Below are 27,666 nucleotides of genomic sequence, written 5' to 3'. Positions count from 1 at the left end.
CATAAACTTCAGTGATGTGAATGTATCGAAGTTAGCATACTGCTTACGGAAACTAGTATGCATTGCAATGTTCTTTGGTAACTCTGCTTCTTTTATTTGTGTGCGCATTAACAAATGATCTTTAGGCCCAATTATATAACAAAAAGCAATAACAAATATAAATTAAAAACAAAAAGCACTTATCTTAGTAAGTAAGAAAAAGTTTTTATCTAGTTAAAACTATCATGGTAATAGTTCAACATAGTTTTCTGGTACTAGGCCAGTCTTGCCATTCAGCGTACCCTCTAGCCAGCCTGGTTCACATGAAGATCGCACTGCAAACAAATAGAGATATTTGATAATACATAATATACTAATGAGCAAAATTAACTGAAATTATGCAACAAATGACAGAATTTAAACAAAAAAATTTAGAAGTACCGTTTGTAATTATTTGGTTTGGCTCAAATGACAGTTCACCATCATTTTCTCCGAGACATGCATACAGAGTACGAACTCTTCTACAAACATAAAACGAGCACAATATTGCAGTGTACAAATTAGAAATACAAAATAAGTAGATACTTTGGTGGTATAAAAATTATTGCATATTAGTAAGCTTGTTACAAAAAATAAAAAAAGCATAAGTTGAAGGTGGAGAAAGCTGTTGTTAACATTTGTCAAATTTTTATAAATATTTTTAAAACAGGGGTGTCCAACCTTTTGGAAGGCTGGGCCACATTAAGTGAGTATAAGTCGTCTTGGGCTATATACCAATATTTTTATAATAATACATTTTATTTATAATTACAATGGAAAAAAATACATTTTTTTAAAATAACATTAAAATTAATGTGAAATTTCAAATTCCTCATTTTGTAAAATGAATTAATCAATATCCAGATCAATTAAGAAGTGGCACTCCGAGTTTAATTGTCTGATCACCCGTATGGATCATTAATGTATTATCCCTATCCAATTATAATAATGATTATTGATAATACAGAGTATATCAAAAGTCTTCATCCGATTTCAGAAATTTATATTTATTATAAAAATATAAGGGTGAAATAAAGTAAAATATATACTTAAAATAGTCAAGTTTTATTTACTTTGTTTACAAATGTTCGATATGACTCCCACCAGCCCGAACCCAAAGGGTCAAATATGGGAGATCTAGCTCTAGGCCTGCACGACGAGAGACTTTTGTGGACTCAGAACGAAACTTTGTCGAACACGCTCGACGTTTTCGTCAGAGGTACGAGGCCGACCTGAGCGTTTCTGTGCCCACAGACAACCAATTTCTTGGAACCTCGAATGCTTTGAGCAGTTGGAGTTTCAGTTCCGTAAATTCTTCGAAAATCACGTTGAACGGTTATTACCGACTCGCACATATTGGAACGTAGGACGCAAAACGCTTTCTGTTGCGAGTCGTCATAACAAAATAAACCAACGGTTCCTAGTTCACTATCCATAACGGTGCCAAATTTATCAACTAGATAACTTAAAATAAACTTGGTTATCTAATCTTTCCATTAATACATTGGTCGTTAACCTGCGATTAACCGTTGAACTATATTAGTTTGTAATCGGATGAAGACTTTTGAAATACCGTGTACATTCATATACTATTAAATCATTTTAAGGTTGATTAAATTGTATATTCATACATCATTTTTTTTTCTCATAATAATATAATATAATTAATTGATTAACGTTGGAAATACATTAAAATGTGCTGTGGGTTGGGCATGGTGGGTTATAGTTTAAACTTCCAAAGCATACTATGCAATTCAATGTGTATTTCTAATTATATGGTTAGTATGTTAGTTAAGTTTACAATTTGATTTGGTTATTAATGTGAAAAACATGATAGTAGCGTCACAGAATAAATAAATAAATTTTATTTATTCTGTGGTAGCGTATAAGAAGCTCGTTTATAGTGGAAATGTTTATAACATTAATTTTTACTTTATTTATTGTTATGACTGAGGCGAATGACAGACACTCACAAAAACATAATAAGTTTGAGTTAATAATATGTTTTAATTGACAAATGATAAAACACATTAATTTCCTTAATCCTTTGCCAAACAATGCTAAGTAGTTGATTTTATATGTAGAGTATAATTGACAGCCACCAAAGATGTTAATGGATGTAAACAGAAAAACTAATTAAACATAGTGTTAACCTTAATGTTAAGTGTGACGGAGGATTAATGCGACAACCAACTAATGACGCCAGGTACGAACCACTTATTCCAACACCATAAAATCATAAAAAATACATAGTAATGCAATTGTTGTATTAGTGACTTAAAATAAAGTGTTAGTTAGTGGCATCATTTAAATTATTCTTTTTAATACACATATTTTAATGCAGACCACAAACTCTGTCTAATGTTATATATTTTTTATGCCAACTAATTCAAGAAGTAGGCCACATCACAATAATACTGGATTTTAAATCTGCAAGTATACCTTGCGTAGTATAAATGACGCCACTGGTGTTAGTGCTTAAATACGTTGTTATTTATTATTGCATACATATAATAATTGAGACACTTATAAAAACAAGGGCCCAACTCATCTAGTTTAAGAATACGCTTAATATTTACCCAACAACAATTATTTTTAATGGACAATGTTGACTCACCATAATCAATGGTATTAGTATAAGAAATGAAAGAAAAAATGAGAGATATGAAATGATTTCTCCGGTAGATAAAAAACATAAGTTCATGGATATGTAGTTTGGATTAAGGTTAAGAGGGAGTTATACCCCCCGTATGTTGTCTCCATATTACTAACACATACCATTGAAAATTATCTGCGTCGCTATGTTTCCTTTTTTATAATATTTTAATTGTTATGTAAGTTGGGAGTGTGTAAATTATTACAATTTAAAAATGCTTATAAATTTTATAAAAATTAAAATATATTAAAAAAGCCAATATGTGACACAGGTTGACTGTATGACATATGGTTTGACACATAATAGGTGAATTCATTAATATTAAAAGTAACAACTCAAGGTTAGTTATGCTAAGCGTAAAATTGCTAAGTTGCACGTGGGTTAGAGAGAAAACAAACGGTGCGCTGAAATCCTTTTAACATACAATTTGATGTTTTGGATGAGTAACACAGAGACAACCCATGTGGATATATCATACTCTTGTAATAGTTATAATTATATATCATTTATGAGTTGATCATAGTAAACAATGATGTTACCATACAGGTAACAAGTGCAGCAAAAAAGTGTATAAGAATTAGAGTTGGACCCCCAGCCAGAAGTGTGATCAGTATAACTAGATCTCTTAAGTTTTCTTTGTATTCTATATAAAAGTGAGTTGGAATTGAACCCTTGTTCTTATAACTGTCTCAATTTTATTATATCAGATGAGATAATGAAATTAGTTTAGACTAAATTAAATATTAAATTGTAAATAAAAAATAACATTTGTTTTATATTTCATCATTTCAATAAAATTTGTCAATAAAACTGCATGGATTAATGTAATAAAAATTTAATTTAAAACAAAACAAATGATATTTTCATTTTATTTTGAAAAACTTAGATATTATTCTGGTTAGTTTACCCACTACCCTGTAATATTAATTTGTGATCAAAATACGTGCATCCAAGCTGTTGTTTCCCTAAAAACACCTACACAGTATCTTGAGGCCTGTAACTTGTTGCATAATGCACACCCATTTTAATACTTCTTTTAGTTTTTTGCGGTGCCCTGGACGGTTGCATTTGTGGAATGTCTGAAGAAAATACTGAACAAACAGATTCGTTTGAACTACTAGAACTAGTGTTAGCTGTATTCTGTATGGTGTCCATATTGTAGTAATAACTTTTATTTGGACTTGCAGTATGCGTCGAGGGTTTACTGTATGCATTCAGATTATGGAGATTGGATTCTGATAGTGCACTTGAAGACGATGTGAGACTCAACTAAAAAAAAAAAATGTAAGCCTTAAAATTATTTAAACTAGTTATGTAAACAATTTGTATAAATATATATTTTATAAACTTGATTTTAATTTATTAATTAAACTACTGTGTTATAGTCAATATAATAATATTAAATTATTTAAATAGATTAATATTATAATTTATACTTTTGTATTATTTCGTTACTGAATGTGTTGTTAAATGCTATTTTTTTTTCGATATCATTATTTAATAAAAATAAGCTAAATTTACCCTGTTTGAATTTGCTATTGGTATTGAATGTGACGGAATAGTAGGAGGTATTGCACCTACATTATGCAAACTAGTACTTAACATTGGTCCATCGTAATATGATTTTATGATTGCCTGAACAAAACATAGATTATAAACTAGTTGATAGGAGATTTAACTTAAATTGTATTGACTTACATGAGTAACTGTTGGAATAACTGGCGAATATTTCATTTTCTGTGATGAGATAGGCTGTTGTGGTCCTGGAGTGGGTTCATATTCTATTTCTAGATCTGGTTCGCTTTTGAAAACCTAAGTAAAATTGTTTTCTCAGTAAAATTCAAATGGTTTAATATTATCTTAAACATTACTTTTGTATAATTCTCAATTAATATTTCAACCACTACATTACAAAATTTAATATCCATTATAGCTGCAACTGTTTCACGTTCAGGTCTCATGAGTGTTGGCCCAAAACATACAGCTATATTACTAACTGTCATGAGATTCTGTTCACTATGAGTTACAACACTACAAAACAACATTTAAATGTGAGTGTATTTAGTCTATATTTAAAAAAATAGGTTGTCACATACTTGCATAAGTGTTTGACTAACAGTTCCAACATATTAAAATTTTGTTTTGGAATTTTGTGTAAAAGAATGTGTACATCGTTTATACGTCTCAATCTTATTTCTTGTTCTAAAATAGATTATACAGATAAGACAAAGACAAGATTAGCTATGAAAAACAAAACTATAATGTCAATGATGAATAAAGTCTTACTAGCAGCTGATATAAAAGCATTATGGTGCTTAAATGTCATTAACGGTTCTGGCAAATTTCTTAAATATAACTTTAAAGCACTAGTAATAGTTTTAGTCTCCCATTCAATACAGTCGTCGAGAAAGCTTAGCGAGTTTAGCCCATTAGTTGTTTTTCGACGATCCAAACCCATCGCCAACAGTTTAGTTATTTTAGAACTTACACCTCCAACACGATATAACCCTTGTTCATCTAAACCTGTTAATAATAATAAAATATCAAGCAAATTTGTTTGTTTAGTTAATAAAATATTATATTAATAAATACCTCGCAGTTCAACCGTTTGAATACACTTATTCACAAAATTGAAACCAGCATCATCCAAAAATATATTATTATCATTACTTAATGCTGGTACAGAGGGTACACCATACTCCTGTTCAATAAAAAAGAATCAATATTAAGAATCGAACACACAACATTTGAATATGTTCAGTTACCGGTTCTTTGCCATCCATAACATCCATCCATAGTTTACGATCTTCTTCGGACAATGCTTGAAATGTATATATCACTCCAGGCCTTAGAAACAAAATAAAAAAATATTAACTTGCACATAATATAACCGTTATCTTAATAATAAATCAGTAATTATACCTATCATCACTAGTGAGATCGAAACAAAATCGTTTGTCAATCGAATCAGACATTCGGCGAATACATGATGAAATTATCATTTTTTCAGAAGTATTCTAAAAATCAAATTAATAAAATAATAATAATGTTTTAAGTAAATATTATATAGAAAATATTAAATAACATAAAAAGCATACAAATTTTCCAATCATTTGGTTAAAAGTTATCATTTCAAATTCTTTAGTCTCTCTTCGATATATGCAATAGTGTTTAGTCCATGTAGTTGTACTAAGTGCATCTGTAATCATGAAAAAAATTATAACTATAAAAACTATGATCTATAAAAATAAACCCAATTTAAATAAGTTGTATACCTCCTAATGATTTATTTTGTAACCATTTGGTTGCTTGACCAGTATTTTTAAACCCTGGAAGCTCTAAAAATAAAAATTATATTTACATATGAGCAATAATATTTTTGAACTAAACAAATTATTATACTTCTTTCTAGAAGAAATAGATATCCTTCTCTTGTAACTTTCTGATTATTGATGTTAGTTTCCAAAGATTTCTAAAGAGGAAACAATAATAAGCCTATATTAATGCCAAAATAAACAAATAATGGTGCAATTAACTACACAAATATCCTACCGACTGTCTCATTTCCAGCATTTTTCTCATTAAAGATTCCGTTTTGTCACGAGTCTCGTTAAAATTGTCTCTAGTCTAATATTAGCATAAACATACACACAAGCAATCATGTTATATATTATGTCAAAAGTCCATCGACAACATACTCAATGCTGTTTAATACTTACTTTTTGTATTCTAAACTGCAATTCACGCATATACGGTTTGAAATCTTCATTGACTTCATGTCCTTGATGATAAAAAGTCAACCAACTAAACATGAAACCTAACATCTAAAAAAAAAAATGTTATCGCTTAAAAACTTTATAAAAATAATCAGTAGAAAGCTATTCTTTATATACAACTGATTAGATTAAGTTTATTTTAAATCATTGGAAAATGAACCAATATAATGATTAAATGTCGCTACATAACAAGGAACAATTTTTTTTTGTGTGGGAGGAGAGTCCAAATTTAATAAATATTTTTTCCTAATGTGACTAAAAATCTAGTGGAAGAGGATATAACAGTCTTTTACCACTAATTATTTGCTAACAGTAAATCGGTTCATATAAATACTATATAGCAGTCCTTGGAATCTTATAGGATTGTAAAACTACTGAAAATATATCAGATTATTACTATCCATATTATAAATTATAATGAGCATATATTTAAGTATACTTATACAATATAAATATTTTATTGACTACTAAGGACATAAAAAAGTGAAGTAGTCAAAATATTCTATAATTAAGAGCTTAGAACGGAGGAGGAGAATATTTAACATACAAAATATTGTTATTTTTTTCATACTAGTTAGTTTAATGAAATTAGATATATCAAACTTAAGATACTACAGATTAAATAACTTACGGTTTCAACAAATTCAAATTTCTTCCTTTCTTGAACTTCTTGTAATAAAAACACATACTCAAGACTAGCTTGACAAAAATGCCGTTGTTCCATTTCTAATGTTGCATCAGCCTAGAAATATAAAATTATTATTATAACAGTAAACAAAGGAATGCAATTTATCTTTATCAACATAAAGTAATAGGTAGTAAAGACAAACCTCTTGAAGTACTGAATCTTGTTTTTTAGTTGATAGATTCAAATAACGTTCTTGGCTTTGACAAAATTTAGTAGTTTGTTTTTCAAATTTCTTCTTCCCTTCCTAGAATATAAGGTACCATATAATAACATAACATATAAATTCAAATTCTGAGTTCCTTCTAAAATAAATTAAGTTGAAATATACAAATTAAATTTAAAGAAATTTCTACGAACAGCGTTTCCATAAGATTCTGAAAATGCATTGTAATTGTAGTTTTAAATCTATGTAATATTTTGACAAACTATCAACTATCTTTTTTAGAGAATTTTTAAATATTGATGTTAACATAACAATATTAAGATGCTGGTTGATCTTGTATAATATTTTGCTATTTTAAAAATAAAATTGAACGATTTTTGTTACTAGAAAAACAAAAAAAAACCGGTCAAGTGCGAGTTGGACTCGCGCACCGAGGGTTCCGTACAAACCTGTAGGTATATAAGTAAAAGTTCACCCATCACGACAATCGAGTCATAGTTATGGTATTTTTATTGCAAAATGAAATTTATAACATCAAAATATGGAAAGCTGGAGGATCATAAATTAATGACAAAGGTATCTTTATCGTTCCAGTAATCCTTCATTTTATATTAACATCTATCATTTATTTTATAATATAACAAGGGCAAGCTTTTTTATCAAAGTTGCTTCATGCCGAATTTCGAGATTCTAAATCGACTTGAAGTACCCTATAGGTTTTGATTCCCTCGCAAGTAGTCGCGAGTTTGAAAATATGCGGCTTAAATTGTTATTATTTCTTTCGATTGCGTTGACATAAAAGTTTGATTTTGTTACAGTTTAAAGGTATTATAGACTTAAGTATTTAATATGAATTTTAATTTAATACCTCAACGCGTTCATGAGATAAGGAGTAGTAACTTTGAAATTTTCAAAATTGTCAAAAATATTTTATTTTTATATGATGAAACTAAAAATTTACGGTTTTCGTAATTTTTCCTATATCTGTACTATAAGACGTGACTTCGTACGAAATTTCAATATTCTAAGTTCACGGGAAGTACCCTGTAGGTTTTGATTCCAGTGCGAGTTTCGAAAATTTGCGGCCTAAATGGCTGTATCTTTTGATTGCGTTGGCTTAGAAGGTTGATTTTTCTACAGCTTCCAGGGACAGTAGACCTGAGTATCATATAGAAATTTCAGTTAGATACCTCCACGCGTTCCTGAGAAAAACGGTGTTGACAGACGGACGGACGGACGGACGGACAACAAAGTGATCCTATAAGGGTTCCGTTTTTTTCTTTTGAGTACCGGAACCCTAAAAAGTATATTTTTTTGTTGAAAATGTTTTATTATTAATCAGAATAACTGGGTTAGCTAGCTAATTTAAGTCATTAGCAGTGTTGGGATAATTACTTTTGAAAAGTAATAAAATTAAGTTACTCGTAAGATTAAATATTTTTATTTGAATTACATTTGCGTTACCCGACATTATTTTTACCATGTTACTTTAATTTTTCATTAAAAAAGTGGGGAGTTACAAATAACATTACTTTTTTAAAAAATAATTACAAAATCAGTCCATAATGGATAATTAGTTGGTAGTAAGTACATTGTTAATGATTTAATGTTATACATGAACAAAATGTATAAGTATTCATTTCTGAGATCTTTAATAATATTGTTGGTTATTATTTATAATAAAAACTTTCGGAATTGTAAATACATTTTGTTGATTTTTAATTATTCTCGAATATCCTAGCCCCTAGTTTTTGTCATTCATAACTTATTTTAATAATTTGGAAAATAACACGTTACTCCATAGAAATTACTTTTAAAAAGTTATTTCTTTACAAATGTCTTAATTTAAATAAATATTATGAAATTTCTACAACGTTACTGCAAAAGTAATTTCTTTACAGTAATTTGTAATTTGCGTTAAGTTACTACCCAGTACATGCCAGTACCCAACAATGGCTATTAGTATATCCAGTCATGGTCGGCCCAAGCAGTGATGCCGAATTTATAAAAATGAACTCGGCCATAATCAAAATACAACATCTCCTGACACTCCATGCAGCCACAAGACGTCTATATTATACATTTATGTACTTCGTAGTTCGTGTATAGAAAAACATATTTTCGTGAAAGTCTGATTTTTTTCCAGAAAAAACATAGATAACGCTATGCATTATTATTTAATACACGTAATTTGATTCACTCATAATATAATAGTAAGTATGTACCCATGTATAATAATATGTATTAATTTATCTCTACCTATTTCTGGGGTGAATTGGAACATGGAAGTTCCATAAGCGTCGTTCGATCACTTGACAGACCGTTAATCTACCTATAAACCGAATAAAAAAAAAAACTACTAAATATAGGTTTCGTCGACATTGTCCCGATTCAATTAATCCTATCCCTAAACCTTCGTCATTAGGGCACTAGGTAATAGGTATGCTACGCCGCCATTTTGCGACTAATAATGTTATGTGAATATGAATTTTTCCCCTTTATTTTATCATAAATGAGTCGCAAAATGGTGGCATAGCATACCCATTATATGACATTATCGTCATCAGTCAAACGCCCAAACCCAAGCGTGTATATTATTATTTCGCATTAACCGTATCATCAGCGATTAACGGCAACAGGAAACCGACTGCCGATGACCACGACGTGCGGCGGAACAATAATAACGGCAACGAGGAAATAATAAGCAAAGCACGTACTTTCCTCATACGAGTCGAGATACATAGTATACATCTAAAATAGGCAATGAAGACTCCGATGCCTCTATTTGGTTTGTCGCGTATATGTAACAATTGTTAGCAAAACTTTTAACTGTATAGTTAAACATATAATGTTTTGTTAGGTCAAGTTTTTTTATAATTTGTTATACATTCTGCCTTACCATGTTTTACAAACAAAGTGTACAGAAATTTTCTTCAGTTATTAACATAATATAAGCTGTGTTTATTAATTTAGTAATTAATATAATGAAATGATAGTACATTTGTGACGAGTCAAAATGGTAAAAGTGCTCGGTGTATAGGTACCTACCTATTATTTAAACGTTCGCGGCCGGGAAGACGTAGGTATACAGTTGATAAGGAACACGGAAACAATGGAATCTGCAAACGTTGATATGAAGTATTAAGTTGGTCTATTGACTATTATAAATTATAGTTATAAAGTTGAAACGATTCTACGAGTATACTCCTAGGCCACGAATCATGATATGAATATTAAGTAAGGTAATTTACGAAAATAATTGACAGTTACCTATACGGTAGACTTTTGACAAATCTATCAAATCTACTCATTTACCAGCTATTAAAAAAGTACAAATGTATGGTCGAATAAAATATGTATGATGGACCTTTTTATTGAGTAAAATAAATAATGAATTCTGTTGAAGCATTAACACGTAGGTACCTAATGGTTCTTCTTTGAAACTTGTATTGCGTTGTAACTTGTAATGCATCCCAAAGAGGCATTGATGCGGTATTTTCTATGTACTTTACCAGATGGTGTAGAAAAACCAGTAACTTGTATTAAGTGCAACTGAACGATGGTACCTACTCTCTTATTATTAAAATTACGTTACCATTTTTTTGGCTGTTAGAAAATTAAATCTATACTTATCTGGAAAGAAATGTCAGTTGACTATCATCAGCTATTATTCACAATTTTCAGAGAAATAAAATGTATTCCTATTATGGCTGCGGGAAAGCAACAACGTTGGGCTATGTTTTTTATCTGGTTTTGATTAAATATATATTAGGAATTGCCAATGGAGCAGCTGATAGATATTGTAGAGTTCTAGACTTATATTGAAAATAAAATATTAAGATCTGGGACAGGAACAATTTAAGTTTGTGGAGAGGTAATGCACTTTGACGATTGTAAAAAATAAATTTGTTTCTAGGGAAGTTTTGGATAAAATGAGACTTTTTGTTAAGGAAAGGATGATTTATATATTGAAAAAAGAATTTGAATAAGAGTATATAGATTAGTCATACCAACATTGTAACAGGATAGATTATTAAAGAACTTATATGATGCGCACATGCAGGGTGATAGTAAGATGTAAAACTTGGTGAGAGCTAATTATTTTTCGGTGGCTCAACTCGATTAAAGAAATCGTAGAATATGTAAAACGGTGTAAACTTTGTTAGGTTAGGAACATTTTTAGTAAGGCAAAATCTTTCTCTGGCCAAGTTAATTAAGTGGCCAGAGAGTGCTGGATGTGGTACATATAGATTTCCTAGGAATTGTATCTGGTAAAAATGATCTTTATCTCGTGTTTCGACCGATGCTAAATTCGCATAGGTTACAAAGTTAAGGAAATTTTTGCTAGGCAATAAATAGCCCACGGTTGATACTTTGTTTCCTCGGAATTTTGGAAATGTTGGTATCGTAAAAGTGTAAAAGCGTAACTATCGAAACTCCTATATATCATCCGTATATACATACGAAAATACAGTAAAATGTTCAAAGCCTGTCTGATTAAATGTATGAGTATAGTAATGACAAAGGCGAAAGGCATGTCAATTAATTTATTCTACAACAGAAACATACTGTTTTCGGTTATTGGAGAGTGTCCACCAACCGTGTGTCCAAATAAGTGTACTAGATTAGATGTATTGAACCAATTTGGTAGTAAAAATAAAGATTAAAAAAAGTTTTGGTAAAAAAATATACCTAGTCCGATCAACAGACACGTTCTCTCACCCCTGCCTTTTATGTGCGCGACTGAGCGAAATTAACTTGGTTGTGATCACACATTCACACATATTTATTTTGTCATGTAATACCTATATAAGTTATAACCAGTTGCGAATTTAAGGGAGGGTCAGACGTGCCAGCCAGCCCCACCACCATCGGCCTAGAAACTGGGTTAATAAATTGGGCCATTTTTAAATATTTGTCTCGTAAAACTTGGAAAAAGATAATGGGCCCCCAATAAATATTCTAGATCCACCACTGGTTATAACGAAAAGATATATTACAATAATATTATTGTTCTAAGGTATGATGAACATGGTATTTTTTTGTCCATAGAACATTTATTTTGTCGCTGCACGTACATCCTCCCCCGAGACCGAATTATCGAACAATTGCAATTGTTATTTATCACAAATATTACGGTTTTGCGACACGCACATTTAAGTACAGTTTTAATTCGTGAATCGACGACCGTCAATCATTATTATAGGTTGATATTGTATTATTACATGCACTTGATAATGAATTTTGGTACATTGAATAATAAAAGGATCATAATCTTAAATTATAATATCGTTTACTCATGTACGCATTTTAATTAGCCATTAGTTATATTTTATTAGACGGGTAATCTATATATACCTTATTTAAGCCAACCTGTAGTTATATCGGTAAAGCGAATATTTCGTAGTCACACGATATACTATAATGTTCTGCGTTTATAATATATATGTATAATACGTTTAGATGTTTTAATGTTTTTGTATATAATTCGGTAATTGTAGAAATACGAGTGCGATGGCGGTTCGTGTGATCGATAAAATTTTTAAGATAGATCCTATATAAATTCTAGATACATATCTAACATAGTATTATAATTTTAATTCAATACTAGACTTGTTTATTCACACTAATCACTAATGTATTATAAAAAAGAAAATTATTAAAGGGTCGAATTAGTTTTGCCGTACAGCGATTGTCGGTAATACCTTTTTCATAATACGATTTCATGTATTATGTTAAAAAAATTTAATTTTTATGTGATATTGCAAAACGAATTTTAGAATTGAATATATTATAAAACTAACTATAGACAAAATAAATGTATATAACAACAGACGATCCAAAAAGTTATCATAAAATATACAAAAATCAATTTTAAAGTGTTCGCTAATCATTTAATCAACACAGGCGTATCATAATATCAATATTAATGAAAAACAAAGTTAAAACAAAGAAAAAAAAGGTGGGTAAGTGGATGTCGCTCTGCTGAACAGCAGGTTACAAGTGGGTCACTGTATAATGGATAGTATTAAATTTGAATTCAATGATATAATATCACTGTATAAGAAAAACGACTCTGAGCGGAGACGGTTTGTCAGTCTAGGTATTAGACATACCTATTATAGGTATACTTATCAATAGTATTAAAAAAAAAAATTGACCTATAATAGGTATCAACAATAAATTCCAAATTAATCATATCACAATATCCATTAGGTAACGTGTTATACATCATTACATCAACAACAAACCGTGGTACTATCATAGATATATAATAGTATACTTTAGAAGTTTCAAGTACCCACAAGTAATATTATACAATCACAACAAAATAACTAAAATAGTTATTCCAGGTTTTTTAATATGTAATTTCGTCCATATTTGAGCTTAAAATGACTATAAAAATAAACTGTGCGTACCTATGTATTTCTTAGAATTTTTGGTAACAGAATTAAATATTTACGCGAAATCTTGTTTTAAATTTTCAATCCTTAGATATAAAAGTTGAAAAATTTATAAATTTTTAACTACAAAATAATTATTCAATTTTAAATTTGATAAATTTTGTCAAAATTTCAACTTCAAATGCTTATAAAAAAAATGTGTGCCTATGTATTTTTAATATTTTACAATTGCTATTGTAACAATATATCAAGAGCCTTGCATTAAATTTTCACACATTTTTACCAAACAAATAAAATTGTATTGATATTTATAGAAAAAAAATTAAAAAAATTGAAAAATGACAATGTCCGTAAACAGCTCAAAAAGAGTGGAATTATTTTAAAAAATTTATCGTGTATAGAAAATGCTAATATAAACATTCAGTGAAATTTTCAAGTATCTACAGTCATTCGTTTTTAATTATAATTAAATAAGAAAATGGGGGACAAGGTGGCCGAGCGGCGCTGCCGGTCGCGGTTTCGATTCTCGGCCACCGGGCGGCATTTTTCTCCGGGCAAGTCACGGTGTCCGGAGAACAAGTGCCGCCATCCCCAACTCCGGGGCATGGCAGAAACCTACGGGTGCCCCATTCGAAATTCTGCCAAAATACACCCACGTGTAACACCCCTACCGTTCTAAACCGACAGTACCTCCCTTCTCCCAATGGCCTAAGTTGCCGCGGGATAAAAATAATAAAAAAAAAAAAAAAAAAATAAGAAAATCGTTACGTAAGAAATCGAGTGAATATCAAATGTTGTAAAAATATGGACTTCAAACGCTCAGAAAAATTTCATTTGAGTTTCTTATAGACAATTTTTTTTTGATAAAGGTAGATTAACCTATAAGGAATCTTGTATAACATTTTAAAATCTTAGTTCTAAAAAGAAAAATTTTTACGAATTATTAACTCAAAATAATTTGCTAATTTTCGTCATTTTTACATATTTTGTCAATTTTTGAACTTTAAATGCTAATAAAAAAAAAAACTGTGACTAAGGATTTTTAATGTTTTTTCAAATCTCATTGTAACAACATAGTAGGAGCCTTGTATTAAATTTTCAAGTATTTTTACTCAACAAATACAGTTTTATTGACATTCATAGAAAAAAAAACTAATTAAATTGGAAACTGAAATTGTCCGTAAGCAGCTCAAAACAAATCAAAATATTTTGAAAATTTTAACATGTATAGAAAATAAAAATATAAACAACCAGTGAAAATTTCATGTATTTACAGTCATTCGTTTTAAAGTTACACCAAAAACCAAAATCAATTTTCTCGAAAACAGATTTTGAGTAAAAATTCCCGTTTTTCCTTAATTTTTCTTTTATTTTTCACGGCGCTTTTGAAAACTATTGGAAAAAATTTACTTTCGACCCCCCAAAGTACCAACTAGATTCACTTTCCTATCAGAAAAGGTACTGTTGAAGAAAATCCAAGCACTTTTACTGTCCTAAAAGGTGATGACAGACACAAAAAAAAATAAAAATAAAAAAAAAACACACATCATTGTAAAATCAATACATTCATCGTTTCACTCAGAATCTAAAATGGAAACTACAAATGTCCGCAAAGAGCTCAAAATAAGACAAAATATTTGGAAAATGTTATGGCTTATAGAAAATGCTAATATAAACATTCAGTCAAAATTTCATGTACCTACGGTCATTTGTTTTAGAGTTGCACCAAAAACCAAAATAGATTTTCTCGAAAACAGATTTTGCGTAAAAATTCCCGTTTTTCCTTAATTTTTCTTTTGTTTTTCATGTCGCTTTTGAAAACTATTAGGACATTTTTGCTTTTAACCCCCCCCAAGTACCAACTAGAATCACTTTCCTATCAGAAAAAATAATGTTGAAGAATATCTAAGCATTTTTACTGTCTTAAAAGGTGATGACAGACACAACAATAAAAAAATAAAAAAAAACACACACATCATTGTAAAATCAATACATTCATCGTTTCACTCAGAATCTAAAACGTCTCAAGAGGTATATGCATATCCTTAAAAAAATGGATTTATATCTAATTTTAAATGTGTTAAAGCATAACAATATTTTAAGGAATTCATATCTGTGATTACTTATGTACATTAAGAACAATTTTTATTTTAAATTATTTATGACAAGTTCAGCTATAACCATATACACAGCAATCCAGCAATATTTCATTTTCCATTTTAAATTCTGAGGAGCGATTTCTGAGCGTGATTTTACAATAATACAATGACGTGTGTTTTTTTTCTGTTTGTCTACACGATAAGTATAGTTGAAATAATGATTCGATTTTAAACTTCAGTATTTTTTCCGGTGGGAAAGTGAATCTAGTTGGTGCATTTGGGAGGTCAAAATTCAAAGTAATTTTAATAAGTGCTGAGAAAAAAAATTAAGAAAAAAGGTGGGCAAGTTAGTGTGCTCTGCTGTAAAATAGGTTACAAGTGGTTCACTGTAATGGACGGTGCTAAATTTGGGTTCATTGATATAATATCATAATTTATATGCAAAATGATTCTAAGAGAAGATGGTCAGTCAGCCTATGATACGTTACTAAGTACCTATATTTGATGATATTATTGTGAATAAAGTAATTTATTTACCTATTTACGTGGAACCTTATTTTAAAATTTCAATCCTTAGCTATAAAAATTGAACATTTTATAAATTTTTAAATGCAAAATCATTTTTAAATTTGATAAATCTTCTCAAAATTCGAACTTGAAATGCTTTAAAAAAAAAAAATGAGAATATGTACCAAAATAAATTTTTATTTTACCAAGTACAGGAATTGATAAAATAATCATATTGTGTAAATTTCAAGTATCTACAGTTATTCCTTTTTGAATTATAGCAAAATAAGAAAATCGCTACATGAGAAATCGAGTGAATATCCAATCTAAACATTTGAACTTCATACGTTCATGCAAATTTAATTTAACTTTCAGGTAGACATTTTTTTTGATAATGGTAGACAACCTTATGCGGAATTATGTATTTCATTTTCAAAACTTAGGATATAAATATTATTATTTATAATTTTTTATAATCATTTAAAGTTCAAATTTTGAAAAAATACGTAAAAATCACGAATAATATGCGCCAATTATTTTGAGTTAAAAATTCATAAAAAATTTCTTTTTAAATCCAAGATTTACAAATTTTATTCAAAATTATTCATGTTGGTCTACCAATATCAAAAAAAAAAATGTCTACTCAGAGATTTTCTTATTTTGTTGTAATCACTGCAGATACTTGAAATTTACACCATATTTTTATTTTTTTATTTTTTATATTTGATAAAATTTTTTAAATATTTTAACTCGTTTAGAGTTTATTACAGACCATTTTCAATTTTTTTTAGTTTTTTTTTTAAATGTCATAATTACATAGGTATGTAAATGAATAGTATTCGCTGAACAAAAAAGATTAAAATTTAACACAAGGCTCCTGATATATGTTAGAAAATATTTAAAATACATACCTATGAATGATTTTTTTTACAAAATTATTTAAAGTTAAAATTTTGACAAAATGTATCAAATTGAATATTTACAAATTATTTTGTAGTTAAGAATTTATAAAATGTATAGCTAAGGACTAAAAATCTAAAACAAAGTTCTACGTAAGTAGTTAATTCTGTAACCAAAAAATCTGAAAATATATAAACATAGTTTTTTTTATTTCTATTTTAAGAGGACTACGCCAGCATAATATGTTGTTTCCGTCTTACAAAAATGTAAAACTTTCAAAATCTGTTTTGCGCGGGTACAAACCACTCAGTCTGTAGTCTAAGCTAAGCAACCACATTTTCACACTATAAAGCAGAGATAATTTACTGTGCGACGTAGTTTTTTTTTTTTTATAGTTCTGATATCTGAAATTTGGACGAAATTAGATATTTAAAGGAAAAATAAGGATCGTAGTTATATAGTCTGACGGACAGACTATTTCCGCTCAGAATCGTTTTTCGTATACAATGATATTGTATCATTGAACCCAAATTTAGGACCATCCATTATTACAATGACCCTCTATTGAAACCTGTACTAGAGAGGCGCAGAACGGTATCCATCTTTTTTATTTTTCAGATGATGAAAATGATTTAGTGATTACTTTTTAAACTATATAATTCGAATTTTGACAACGTTGAATCCTACTAAGTATACAATTGTGTCGTATTTGATGAACTCTTTTAATATTAATATATGCATTCGTGTTTTCAATAAGGTAAATCGTAATCCGTCTTAATACAATAACCCCATAAAAAGTATTATTATGATCGATATTCATTTTTGTTTTACCTTTACGCCACCAATGTGTTCTTTTCTGAAGTTTTCCAAAGGGATTATGAATTGGTCGTAAGCTCTGGCTAACTGTAAAGATAAAAAATAAAGTAGGTTTAAATATGTAATTAATAATCACACGTATTTTGAAGAGAACCTATAAATCATTAATCGTAAATGAGCTACAGTAATTGCTAATAAACATTAGAACTTAGGAATAATAAACAAAATTTATATATCTATTTTTTGGAAAGAGTATTATAGTAATTAATAATTAGCGAATTTCCATACGTAATAACTAATTACTTATGATTAATATTTCTAGATATATATTTACCTAAGTTAACTGTATCAGAACATAGATTAGTACAAAGTAATATATAATATTGTATATATTGTGTACCTACAGTAACGGTTTAACGGTTTCTTATATAACTCTATTTAGTTTAAAATAATAATAAACGAATAGCTTAACCTTTTAATACAATTATTAAATATTAATATTATATATATTTATTTATACGCAGTTGGACAGAATGACTATATAATTATCTATTCATAATAATGTTAATCAAATAAACTACTGAATAAAAGAATTAAATAAAATATAATACCAAATAGATAGTATAATTTTTATGAGGGAAAGTTACGTCATAACCCGTTAAAATATATTACTTTTTAATTATATAAATCTTTCTAATATTTTATTTATAAAAAGTGCTCTCATGATAAATTATTTTTACGAATACGCAATGATATATTATATTATAGAAATTATCAACAAAGAGAAAACATTTTAGACGAAAAGAATTGTAAAGCGGGTGCATGCAAATGAAGTTTTTCGATTTCGTAGATTAAAAAAAATAGCATTTTCCCAAAACTTAAAGAAACTAGGTACACGATTAAATTGTGTCTATGAGTATAAGATGTTAGCAATTTTAAGGGTCGAGTAAGTTGAAATAAAAACTACAATTTTATATAAAGTACCTAGTCACATAACTTTTAAAATTCAACTGTAAAATAAAATGTGTGGATTATTTTACGTAGGTGCATTGTACTGCGTACATATAATGTCCAATGAATAAACTAAAATACGTCATAATATTACTAGTATTGGAGGTATGTATATATACATTTATTTTTTTCTCAAAAATAAACCGATAGAACGCAATATTATATTGTATACAGCGTGCGTTAAACTCTATTGGACTGCGATTTGTCATGCTCCTCGTCACACTTTCACTGACACACAAGGTTAGTAACTGGGCCTACCGGGCACACGCGCGGTATACAACCTGCAGAGAAATATGTGTATCTACCTATGCATAGTATACGTCTTCTCGGATACGGTGTTTTACATACACACAATAATAAACATCAATGCGTCCGTCGATATATATAATATACCTACTGCAAACATAATGTATAAACTGACCATTCTATCTCTTTCGTCTTCAATGGACGAGATTAGGCGACCAAATTCAGCCAACGATCGAGTGATCACCAGCTCGTCGTCCGTCTGCGTTGTACCAATGCATTCGAAATCGAATTGCTGCAGAGAACTGGAAACCATGCGCTGGGCTCGAGATAGATCTTAAAAAAATTCATAAAAAATAAGATTATTATTATTATTGTATAACATAATATAATATATACGTATATATATTATTATTATTACTATACAATTTTGGTGCGGTAAAAATTTGCGATACCTAACTCGTCATTAAAAATTAATATATATGATTTTAGCAGTTGACATCGCCACAGGTTAGTTACGCATAAAATGTATTACCAATTATACATTTATCTGTATAATATATAATATATATATATATATATTTATACCAGATACCTATATTCAATGTAATGAGTATGTGTAAATATGACGTATAACAAAAAATAACTAATTTCCAATATTTTTTCATAATAAATAATACCTGATACGTATCAGTTATATCATGACAATTTTACATTGAATGTGTCAGAATGTCAGATCACCGGGTTATACCCTGTATAGTGTATACGATAATGCGCGTACTTATTTTAATATTATTGTACGACAAAAAAAATCTCGTATTATAACTATATAAATGTAAAACATTTATTTATGAGTTATGACTTAGGTACGACTATTATGACAGTCACCAATAATACCTACATTTATTTTTTTACATAATATACAAAGCCAATACGTCACATTTTTTTGTGATGAGTAATTCTCTAAAACGCACGAATAACATGTAATTAGATATAGAGAAGCCATATAAAAACGAGTAGTTTCAATAATGTTTGAGCGACTTCTTATATATTTTACATGCTCAAGCGCCGCACCGTACCCCAATTCATAAATACAAGTTTACCAATAGGTACTTAAAAGAAAAGTAACCAATGATAGTTTTAACTTTTAAGTCTTCTTATGAATGATAAATTATTACGATCATATATTATCATCACACATTTACAATTGCAAGCTCATCGGTGAAATGTCTGAGGTTATAACGTAATAGCCGCAATAGCTGTGTATAATTAATAATTATATAAGATACAATAAAATAATAAATAATTATCTGTATATTAATATCGGGATTAACATTTTTTTAAATGTCTATATGCAACCGAAATTACTTATACAGATTTATATTTTATATAATAAACATATATACTACCTACCTATAATATATGAATGATACAAATATATGTATGGACGTACGGTCCTATAATATTATATTGAAACCTGCTATCTCTTATTACGTTATTTTTAATTACAAAATACAAATTTAAGTTTTAAAAACTATAGATATTTGATATTAACTTACATATTGATGTTTTGAGATTGAATTATGTAAAATATTTATAGAATGATAATAATAAAAAAAAAAAATATATAAAATATTTTCAGTATAAGTACCGTTTTATAAGTTTCGTTTTAATGCAGAGCGCAATAGACATGCTATGACTTAACAAAAATATCATCTTTAAATTTGTCAGTGCAATAAATCTATCCCTCTTCTAGTCCTCTAGGGATGCAGTTCACCCAAATAATATATGTGATAGAATGGGTGTGTCCCAATTGGTGATCATACCTAAAAAAGGTGGGTAAGTGGATGTCACTCTGCTGTACAGTAGATTACAAGTGGGTCACTGTATAATGGATGGTATTAAATTTGAATTCAATGATATAATATCATTGTATAAGAAAAACGATTCTGACCGGAGACGGTATGAATATGATAGTCTAGGTACAAGACATAATATTATATTATAGTCTATGGTATTAAAAAAAAATTACCTATAATAGGTAATATTATAATCATATAACAATATCTATTAGGTACTTAAAACACGCTATACATCAACAACAAACCGTGATACACATCATAGACATATGATAGTATACTTTAGAAGTTTCAAGTATACCCACGAATAATATTATACAATCATAACAAAATAACTAAAATAATTATTCTAGGTTTTTAATATGTAATTTCATCCAAATTTGAACTTAAAATGACTATAAAAATAAACTGTGTAAATGTATTTTTTAGATTTTTTGGTAACAGAATCAACTATTTAAGTGGAATCTTCTTTTAAATTTTTAATCCTTAGATATAAAAGTTAAACATTTTATAAATTTTTAACTACAAAATAATTATTCAATTTTAAATTTGATACATTTTGTCAAAATTCGATCTTTAAATGCTTATAAAAAAAAATTGTGCCTATGTATTTTTAATATTTTTCAACTGCTATTGTAACAATGTATCAGGAGCTTTGTATTAATTTTTTACACTTTTTGGCCCAATAGATAAAACTTTATTGATATTTATAGAAAAAAAAACTAAAAAAATTGAAAACTTACAATGTCCGTAAACAGCTCAAAAAGAGTCAAATTATTAGTTTTATTAAAACTTATTATAAGTTTCAAAATTTTATCGTATATATAAAATGCTAATAGAAACTTCAGTGAAATTTTCAAGTTTCTACAGTCATTCGTTTTTTAATTACAACAAAATAAGAAAATCGTTACGTAAGAAATCGAGTGAATATCAAATGTTGTAAAAATATGGATTTCAAACGCTCAGAAAAATTTAATTTGAGTTTCTTATAGACATTTTTTTTGTTAATAAAGGTAGATTAACCTATAAGGAAATATAAACAACCAATGAAAATTTCATGTATTTACGGTCATTTGTTTTAAAGTTACACCAAAAACCAAAATCGATTTTCTCGAAAACAGCTTTTTCATAAAAATTCACGTTTTTCCTTAATTTTTCTTTTGTTTTTCACGGCGCTTTTGAAAACTATTGGAAAAATTTTACTTTCGACCCCCCAAAGTACCAACTAGATTCACTTTCCTATCATAAAAGATACTGTTGAAGAAAATCCAAGCTATTTTACTGTCCTAAAAGGTGATGACAGACACAAAAAAAAAAAAAAAATAAGAAAAAAATAAAAATAAAACACACATTGTAAAATCAATACATTCATCGTTCCACTCAGAATCTAATATTGACATCCAAGTATACTATAATATTGTATCCCGATATTTTTGCAGCACACAGCATACTTGCGTAGCTAATATATAGGTTCCTAGTTTACCACTAGGAAAATTGCAAATTTCAAACAGTTGTAAATTAGAGTTCAAGTTGCCTAATAATATTTTCTAATATCTATTATTTACGAGTATATAAATAATCACAATTATAAAAATATTACCAATAGAATAAAAATGTATGAACACTTTTAAACATACCTACCTACTTAATGTATAGGCAGTCCTTAAATATAGTCTGTATACATATTACATTTAGAAGTAAAATACAAATGCCATTTCAAATCTAGAAGTCAATTAGGTCTTCGGAAATGGATACTTTTGTAATCCGGGATCGGGAACTAATTGGTATATTCTGGATGGAACACAAATATTACATTAGCTACCATCTATTCAAATAAATTTATATATTGTTTATATATTTAAAAATGGCAACTGTTTACAAAACGGTACAAAATTCTGAACAAATAAAATTAACTTTTTTGTAGAAAATATAGATAAGTAGGTATAAGTAATTACACAAATAACTTTTACAATTGATTAATAGGTAACTATACCTTCTTATATAGTTAATAAATACTGAAAAAAATAACGGAAAATTACCGTAATTGGTGCACTGGCAGCATTTGGGGGGGGGGGGGGGTCACAAGGGGGCAGTTGCCCCCCAGACAATTATTGAGAGGGCAAACTTATTATTTTAAATAGTTCAGTAAATTGCGATTAATTTTGCCTCGGCTCCCCAACAATTTGAGCCAAGTACCCCCTGTATGTTTATGCTTATGCTTAGTGCTCAACAACGGTTAACCAACCAAGCGTATATTGTCTAATAGCATACTTGCAACGTCACTGAGGAGATGACTTTATGCAAATACCTGCAAAACTAATGAATATCGAAAAAAATAATTTATGAAAATTATCAATAACAAAAAGAAATTTTAAATGACATCACAAAAATAATCTATATAATCTACTTTCAATAACACCGATGTACAAACACATGCCTTGTACGCCATTTTTTTTAAATTCACGTTGTTTATTTTGTATAATTATAAATTCAGTGTTAATTTTACATTATATATATATATGTTCATATCTGACTAATAAATCATAATTGTTTTCAGTCAAAATTACGTATTGAATCATGCATAAAATATACAATAATTGTAAGTTGGGCTATCTAGAAGTATATAGTTCTAAAATGAATTAACATCGATAGCATACGTTTTGAAAAACATAGTCGGTATTAAAATATGAACGACTATCATTATTCTGTCTACGGACAGTCAATTATCACGCGTGTCGCGTGCGCAATAAGTTTAAATGTGCTTACCTAACTATAGATCTGCGATTCTTATAAATTAATTAAGTGCAATTTGAGACGATATTCCATGTGAATATATAATACAATTAACTAAAATTTAGTAGTACTACAATTCAGGGTTAAAAATTAAAATAACAATAAATTATTTATTGTTTTTACAAAATCAGATTTTAAAATATTGAATTGCTGATATTCTTATTACGCATTTTTTTAGTGTACTAGTGTTAGTTCACAGTACAGAAACACGATGTTAGACAACACAAAAGTGACAACGTCTATTTAAGTATCTTTAAGCGTAGACAATATTATTCAACAAAAATACTCTTTAAAAAAATTTAGGTGTACTCGAAGAAACAGGCAGTGCGATTCACTAACAAAGTTTTACGATAAGTAACAAATCTAAGGCGATCTTTAAATGACACAGTAAAATAAATAGCCCGTGACGTGCATAATGTAATTTATTAACATAAGAAGAATTGAATTTAGATTGTTAAAATGACGAATACGGAATCGCGGAGACACTAGATACTTGATTATGCATTTTAAATGAGTAGACTAGGTACGTGATGATAGCATTCTTTTTCACAGTTATTATGAGGTTCCATGCCAACTACAGGCAACAAAGTGCCTTAGCGTACCTAGTTGGCAAAATAACAATATGTGTATAACTATTAAAAACTATATAGGTACTTATTTTGTGCCAAAAGTATAAAACAATATGCTTAAACATATTTAACAATAAAACATGTATATAATATAATAATTTCAGAAAAGGTAATTTAAATTGCGTGGATGTAAAATTAAATATATTATAATCATAATAGTATACCTAACAGAAATTAGTAACATAGGTATGTAATACCTACAATAATACTCCCAATTATTATTACATTCAGTATATTTTTTATATAATTTAAATAAGAAACAAAATTGCATGTTAAATTAATAATTTAGCATTATATTTAGAAATATTATAGTGAAGTTTGTTGATCTAAAGTCAAATTTAAAATTTTTTTTGAAAATGTGCTGAAAACCCGACAAATCTGAAATTTACCAAAAAGCTAATCAAACATTTTTAATTTATTACAGCTGTTATATAATTATTTTCCTCCAAAAAGTAATTAAAATATTTAAAATGTTAACTACACTTTACAAGTAGTTTTTAATTAACAAACAATATTGACCAAATAATAGTTTTGAATATTCTAAAAAGTGACCTGTTCAATTATTTAAATTTTAAAGAATTGTAACTTGAATTGCTTCTTATCAAACTTGTTAATTTAATGATAGATTCAAATAAAAATGGTTAGTAATAATGATTAACTTTTTAAGGTGAATGTGGAAATAAAAAAATGTATGTAAAGGTAATGTATTAAAAGCTTCTATGGTTTTCGACTTAAGTATAGGTTTTATGTCCATCAAAGAAACCAAATAGAATTATCATCAACTGCCTGGAATCTAATAAAATTCTATATGTATTTCTTAAACATTGATCTTAATTTTTTTTTTTTTAATAATGCATTTTAGCACATGACAGTTACTGTTTCTGGAATAATTAATTATAGTGATAATAAAATAAAAACTGTTCTAAGTCATAAATAAAGTGAAGAAGCAATTGTTGTTACACAAAATATATTACCTTAAGGCTAATATAATTTATGCACACTTACTGAATTTATTGTTTAAACACATAAATTGTTATCTTAATCTTTTATTTAAATGAGTAATGTATGGCTATGTGCTTATTATTTATAATTTATATACAATGTCATACAGAAATATTATATAAACATAAATGTATGTATAAACAATGCACTACTATTTAAGAATCTATAGAATTTTAAATAGAAATTACTTCAAAAACAATAATATAAATAATACTTTTATAATATTTAATTAAAAACTGTCCCTTTGTAGTGAAAATGATAGTCATAAGATAATGGTCAATCACAGAACCCCATGATTGAAACATAATATAGCAATACGATGGGCGATGTTGGCACAATTTTCAAGTTAAAATTAAAAAACATCATATAATGTAAACAAAACAGTTTATGTAAAATCACAAATGTTAAGAATACATTTTTCCGAGCAAAAAGATAATATGATTCATAAAAGTTAAATGCTTTTGCATTTATTAAATTACTTAGTAAGAAATTTAGTTATTTCTATATAATATATAATATTAGTTTTCCTAGATTTTATTTAATGTGTTCCAGAAACACCGAATGACACAAAATATGTTTAAGGGAATTCATTTTGTTGAGTATTTTCATGTTTATGCAATGAATAAAATTTTTATGAATTGCACAACAAATTTAACTTAAAATGCTTTGTAATATATTATTTAATAGAAAATTTATTCTGAATTTTAGAATCATAATTTTAAATTATAAAATTATCTTAATTCAAACAAGTACCTAATATTTATACAGTTTTATTTTATTATATGAAACCAATACGTTAAATTTTAGCCTTTAGGTGATATTAATATGCACAATAAACTCTTATGTTAGAGAAATACGGTAGTTATGACTCTTGGCCGTATAATGAGCTGAGACCACAAAAATAATTATAAAATTGATGAATATTATATTGGTAACCATCAAACAGTCCTTCAAATAAAAATATACCTAGACAGTTGCACCAGCATCCGTGAGAATATAAACATATTCTATAATTTATAGCCATATAATAGTAAGCTTAAAACATATGTTGCAAAATATGGGAAAAAATAACGTGTTTCTAAACCAGAAACTTTACACACAGACACAATATATAACACCCATAAAACATATGAAATTAAATTTATATTATTACTTAAATTTCAAATTTGACTCAGGGTTAAATACTCTATTGTATTATCAATTAGAAGAATTTTTCTGTCTAATAACATTTCAATATGCTAAACAATAATAACTCACTTTTTATTCATATTTTTGTTATAATATATTATCATTAAATAAATTATAGAAATATTAAATTGTCCTAAATTACAAACAATTGCTACTATAACAAGTAGTTACGTATAGCTGTATCATTATTATGAATTAATCATTAAAACCAAAGACAAAATGCTCACTAATCAACATTTATATAATTTTAATAACATACCTATCACTACCTATTTAATAAAATTAATATTTATTTTTGGGCACTGTAACTTTTGAAAAAAAAATAGGTACCTATTTGATATAAAAAAATTAATTGTTTTATAATGAATTTGTTTAAATTTATAACTATTATAACAATTAATTTATTAACTCACTTTTAGCAGCATTTAGCAAATCTTTTAGTTCCTTTATTAAACGTTTGATTTGTTGATTGGTTTTCTGCAATTCTCTTTCATGATCATGCAGTTTTTGACGAAAATATGGGCTGTCTGTGATACAGTCCGAAAATTCCAGAGGCTGTAATCCAATCACCATTTTTGTCAATAAGAATCATCCTGAAATTAAAAAACAAATTGAGTTAATATGCTTGGATAGAAAATAAACAAAGTTAATAGTTATTAAATTATATTTATCAACTTACCAGGTGTAAAATAGTATAAAAAAAATAGAAAAACAATAATAGGAACTCAAACACGAAATGTATTCAATTTTTTTTTAAATACAAACGAAAAAATATTTTTACGAAACTTGCAAAGCAAACAACTTCTTGGCGTTATCGTGTCCAAATAGGAATTAAAAACAAGAGAGACTGATAACCTATTAACCTAAAATGCATAAATAGTGTTGGTCCAATTGGTATCAACGGTTACGTTATT

At 28.0% G+C, this 27,666-nt stretch overlaps 1 protein-coding gene and 1 long non-coding RNA gene across 5 annotated transcripts; one reads left to right on the top strand and one right to left on the bottom strand.

Moving 5' to 3' along the window:
- Positions 1-43: 43 nt before the first annotated feature.
- On the bottom strand, positions 44-27,591 carry LOC100163163 (rho GTPase-activating protein 26). Of its 4 annotated transcripts, XM_008188233.3 has the most exons (23): positions 27,432-27,590; positions 27,166-27,345; positions 19,460-19,617; positions 18,043-18,114; positions 7,281-7,382; positions 7,082-7,192; positions 6,394-6,498; positions 6,227-6,301; positions 6,077-6,146; positions 5,950-6,012; positions 5,773-5,873; positions 5,597-5,691; positions 5,440-5,521; positions 5,267-5,375; positions 4,961-5,197; positions 4,771-4,876; positions 4,546-4,705; positions 4,373-4,486; positions 4,196-4,309; positions 3,654-3,943; positions 2,172-2,234; positions 421-500; positions 44-314 (listed from the first exon to the last, which is right to left on the bottom strand). In XM_008188233.3, the coding sequence occupies exons 2-23, from the start codon at positions 27,323-27,325 to the stop codon at positions 223-225; spliced, it is 2,559 nt and encodes an 852-aa protein (XP_008186455.1). In that variant the 5' UTR covers positions 27,326-27,345; positions 27,432-27,590; the 3' UTR covers positions 44-222. The 4 variants fall into 4 exon arrangements, with proteins under 4 accessions (XP_008186455.1, XP_016662712.1, XP_001948845.2 ...); XM_016807223.2 differs by lacking the exon at positions 6,227-6,301 and having other exon boundaries at positions 27,432-27,591; XM_001948810.5 differs by lacking the exon at positions 2,172-2,234.
- On the top strand, positions 8,267-14,509 carry LOC115033696. Its single transcript, XR_003838999.1, has 3 exons — positions 8,267-8,517; positions 10,540-10,543; positions 14,487-14,509. It is a non-coding gene; the product is annotated as an uncharacterized LOC115033696 (long non-coding RNA).
- Positions 27,592-27,666: the final 75 nt, after the last annotated feature.

The sequence above is a fragment of the Acyrthosiphon pisum genome, chromosome A1 (assembly GCF_005508785.2).
Source record: "Acyrthosiphon pisum isolate AL4f chromosome A1, pea_aphid_22Mar2018_4r6ur, whole genome shotgun sequence".
Classification (NCBI taxonomy): domain Eukaryota; kingdom Metazoa; phylum Arthropoda; class Insecta; order Hemiptera; family Aphididae; genus Acyrthosiphon; species Acyrthosiphon pisum.
The sequence above is the reverse complement of the archived record's forward strand: the minus strand, read 5'-3'. Positions and strand labels throughout refer to the sequence as shown.

Bases quoted from the DNA above. Each gene is read 5' to 3' on its own strand.
- LOC100163163 (XM_008188233.3), bottom strand. From the start codon at position 27,325: ATGGTGATTGGATTACAGCCTCTGGAATTTTCGGACTGTATCACAGAC. The intron at 19,618-27,165 runs GTGAGTTAATAA...AATTTTTTTAAG, and splicing joins TTTGCTAAATGCTGCTAAAA to ATCTATCTCGAGCCCAGCGC. The intron at 5,198-5,266 runs GTATTTATTAAT...TATTATTAACAG, and splicing joins TCAAACGGTTGAACTGCGAG to GTTTAGATGAACAAGGGTTA.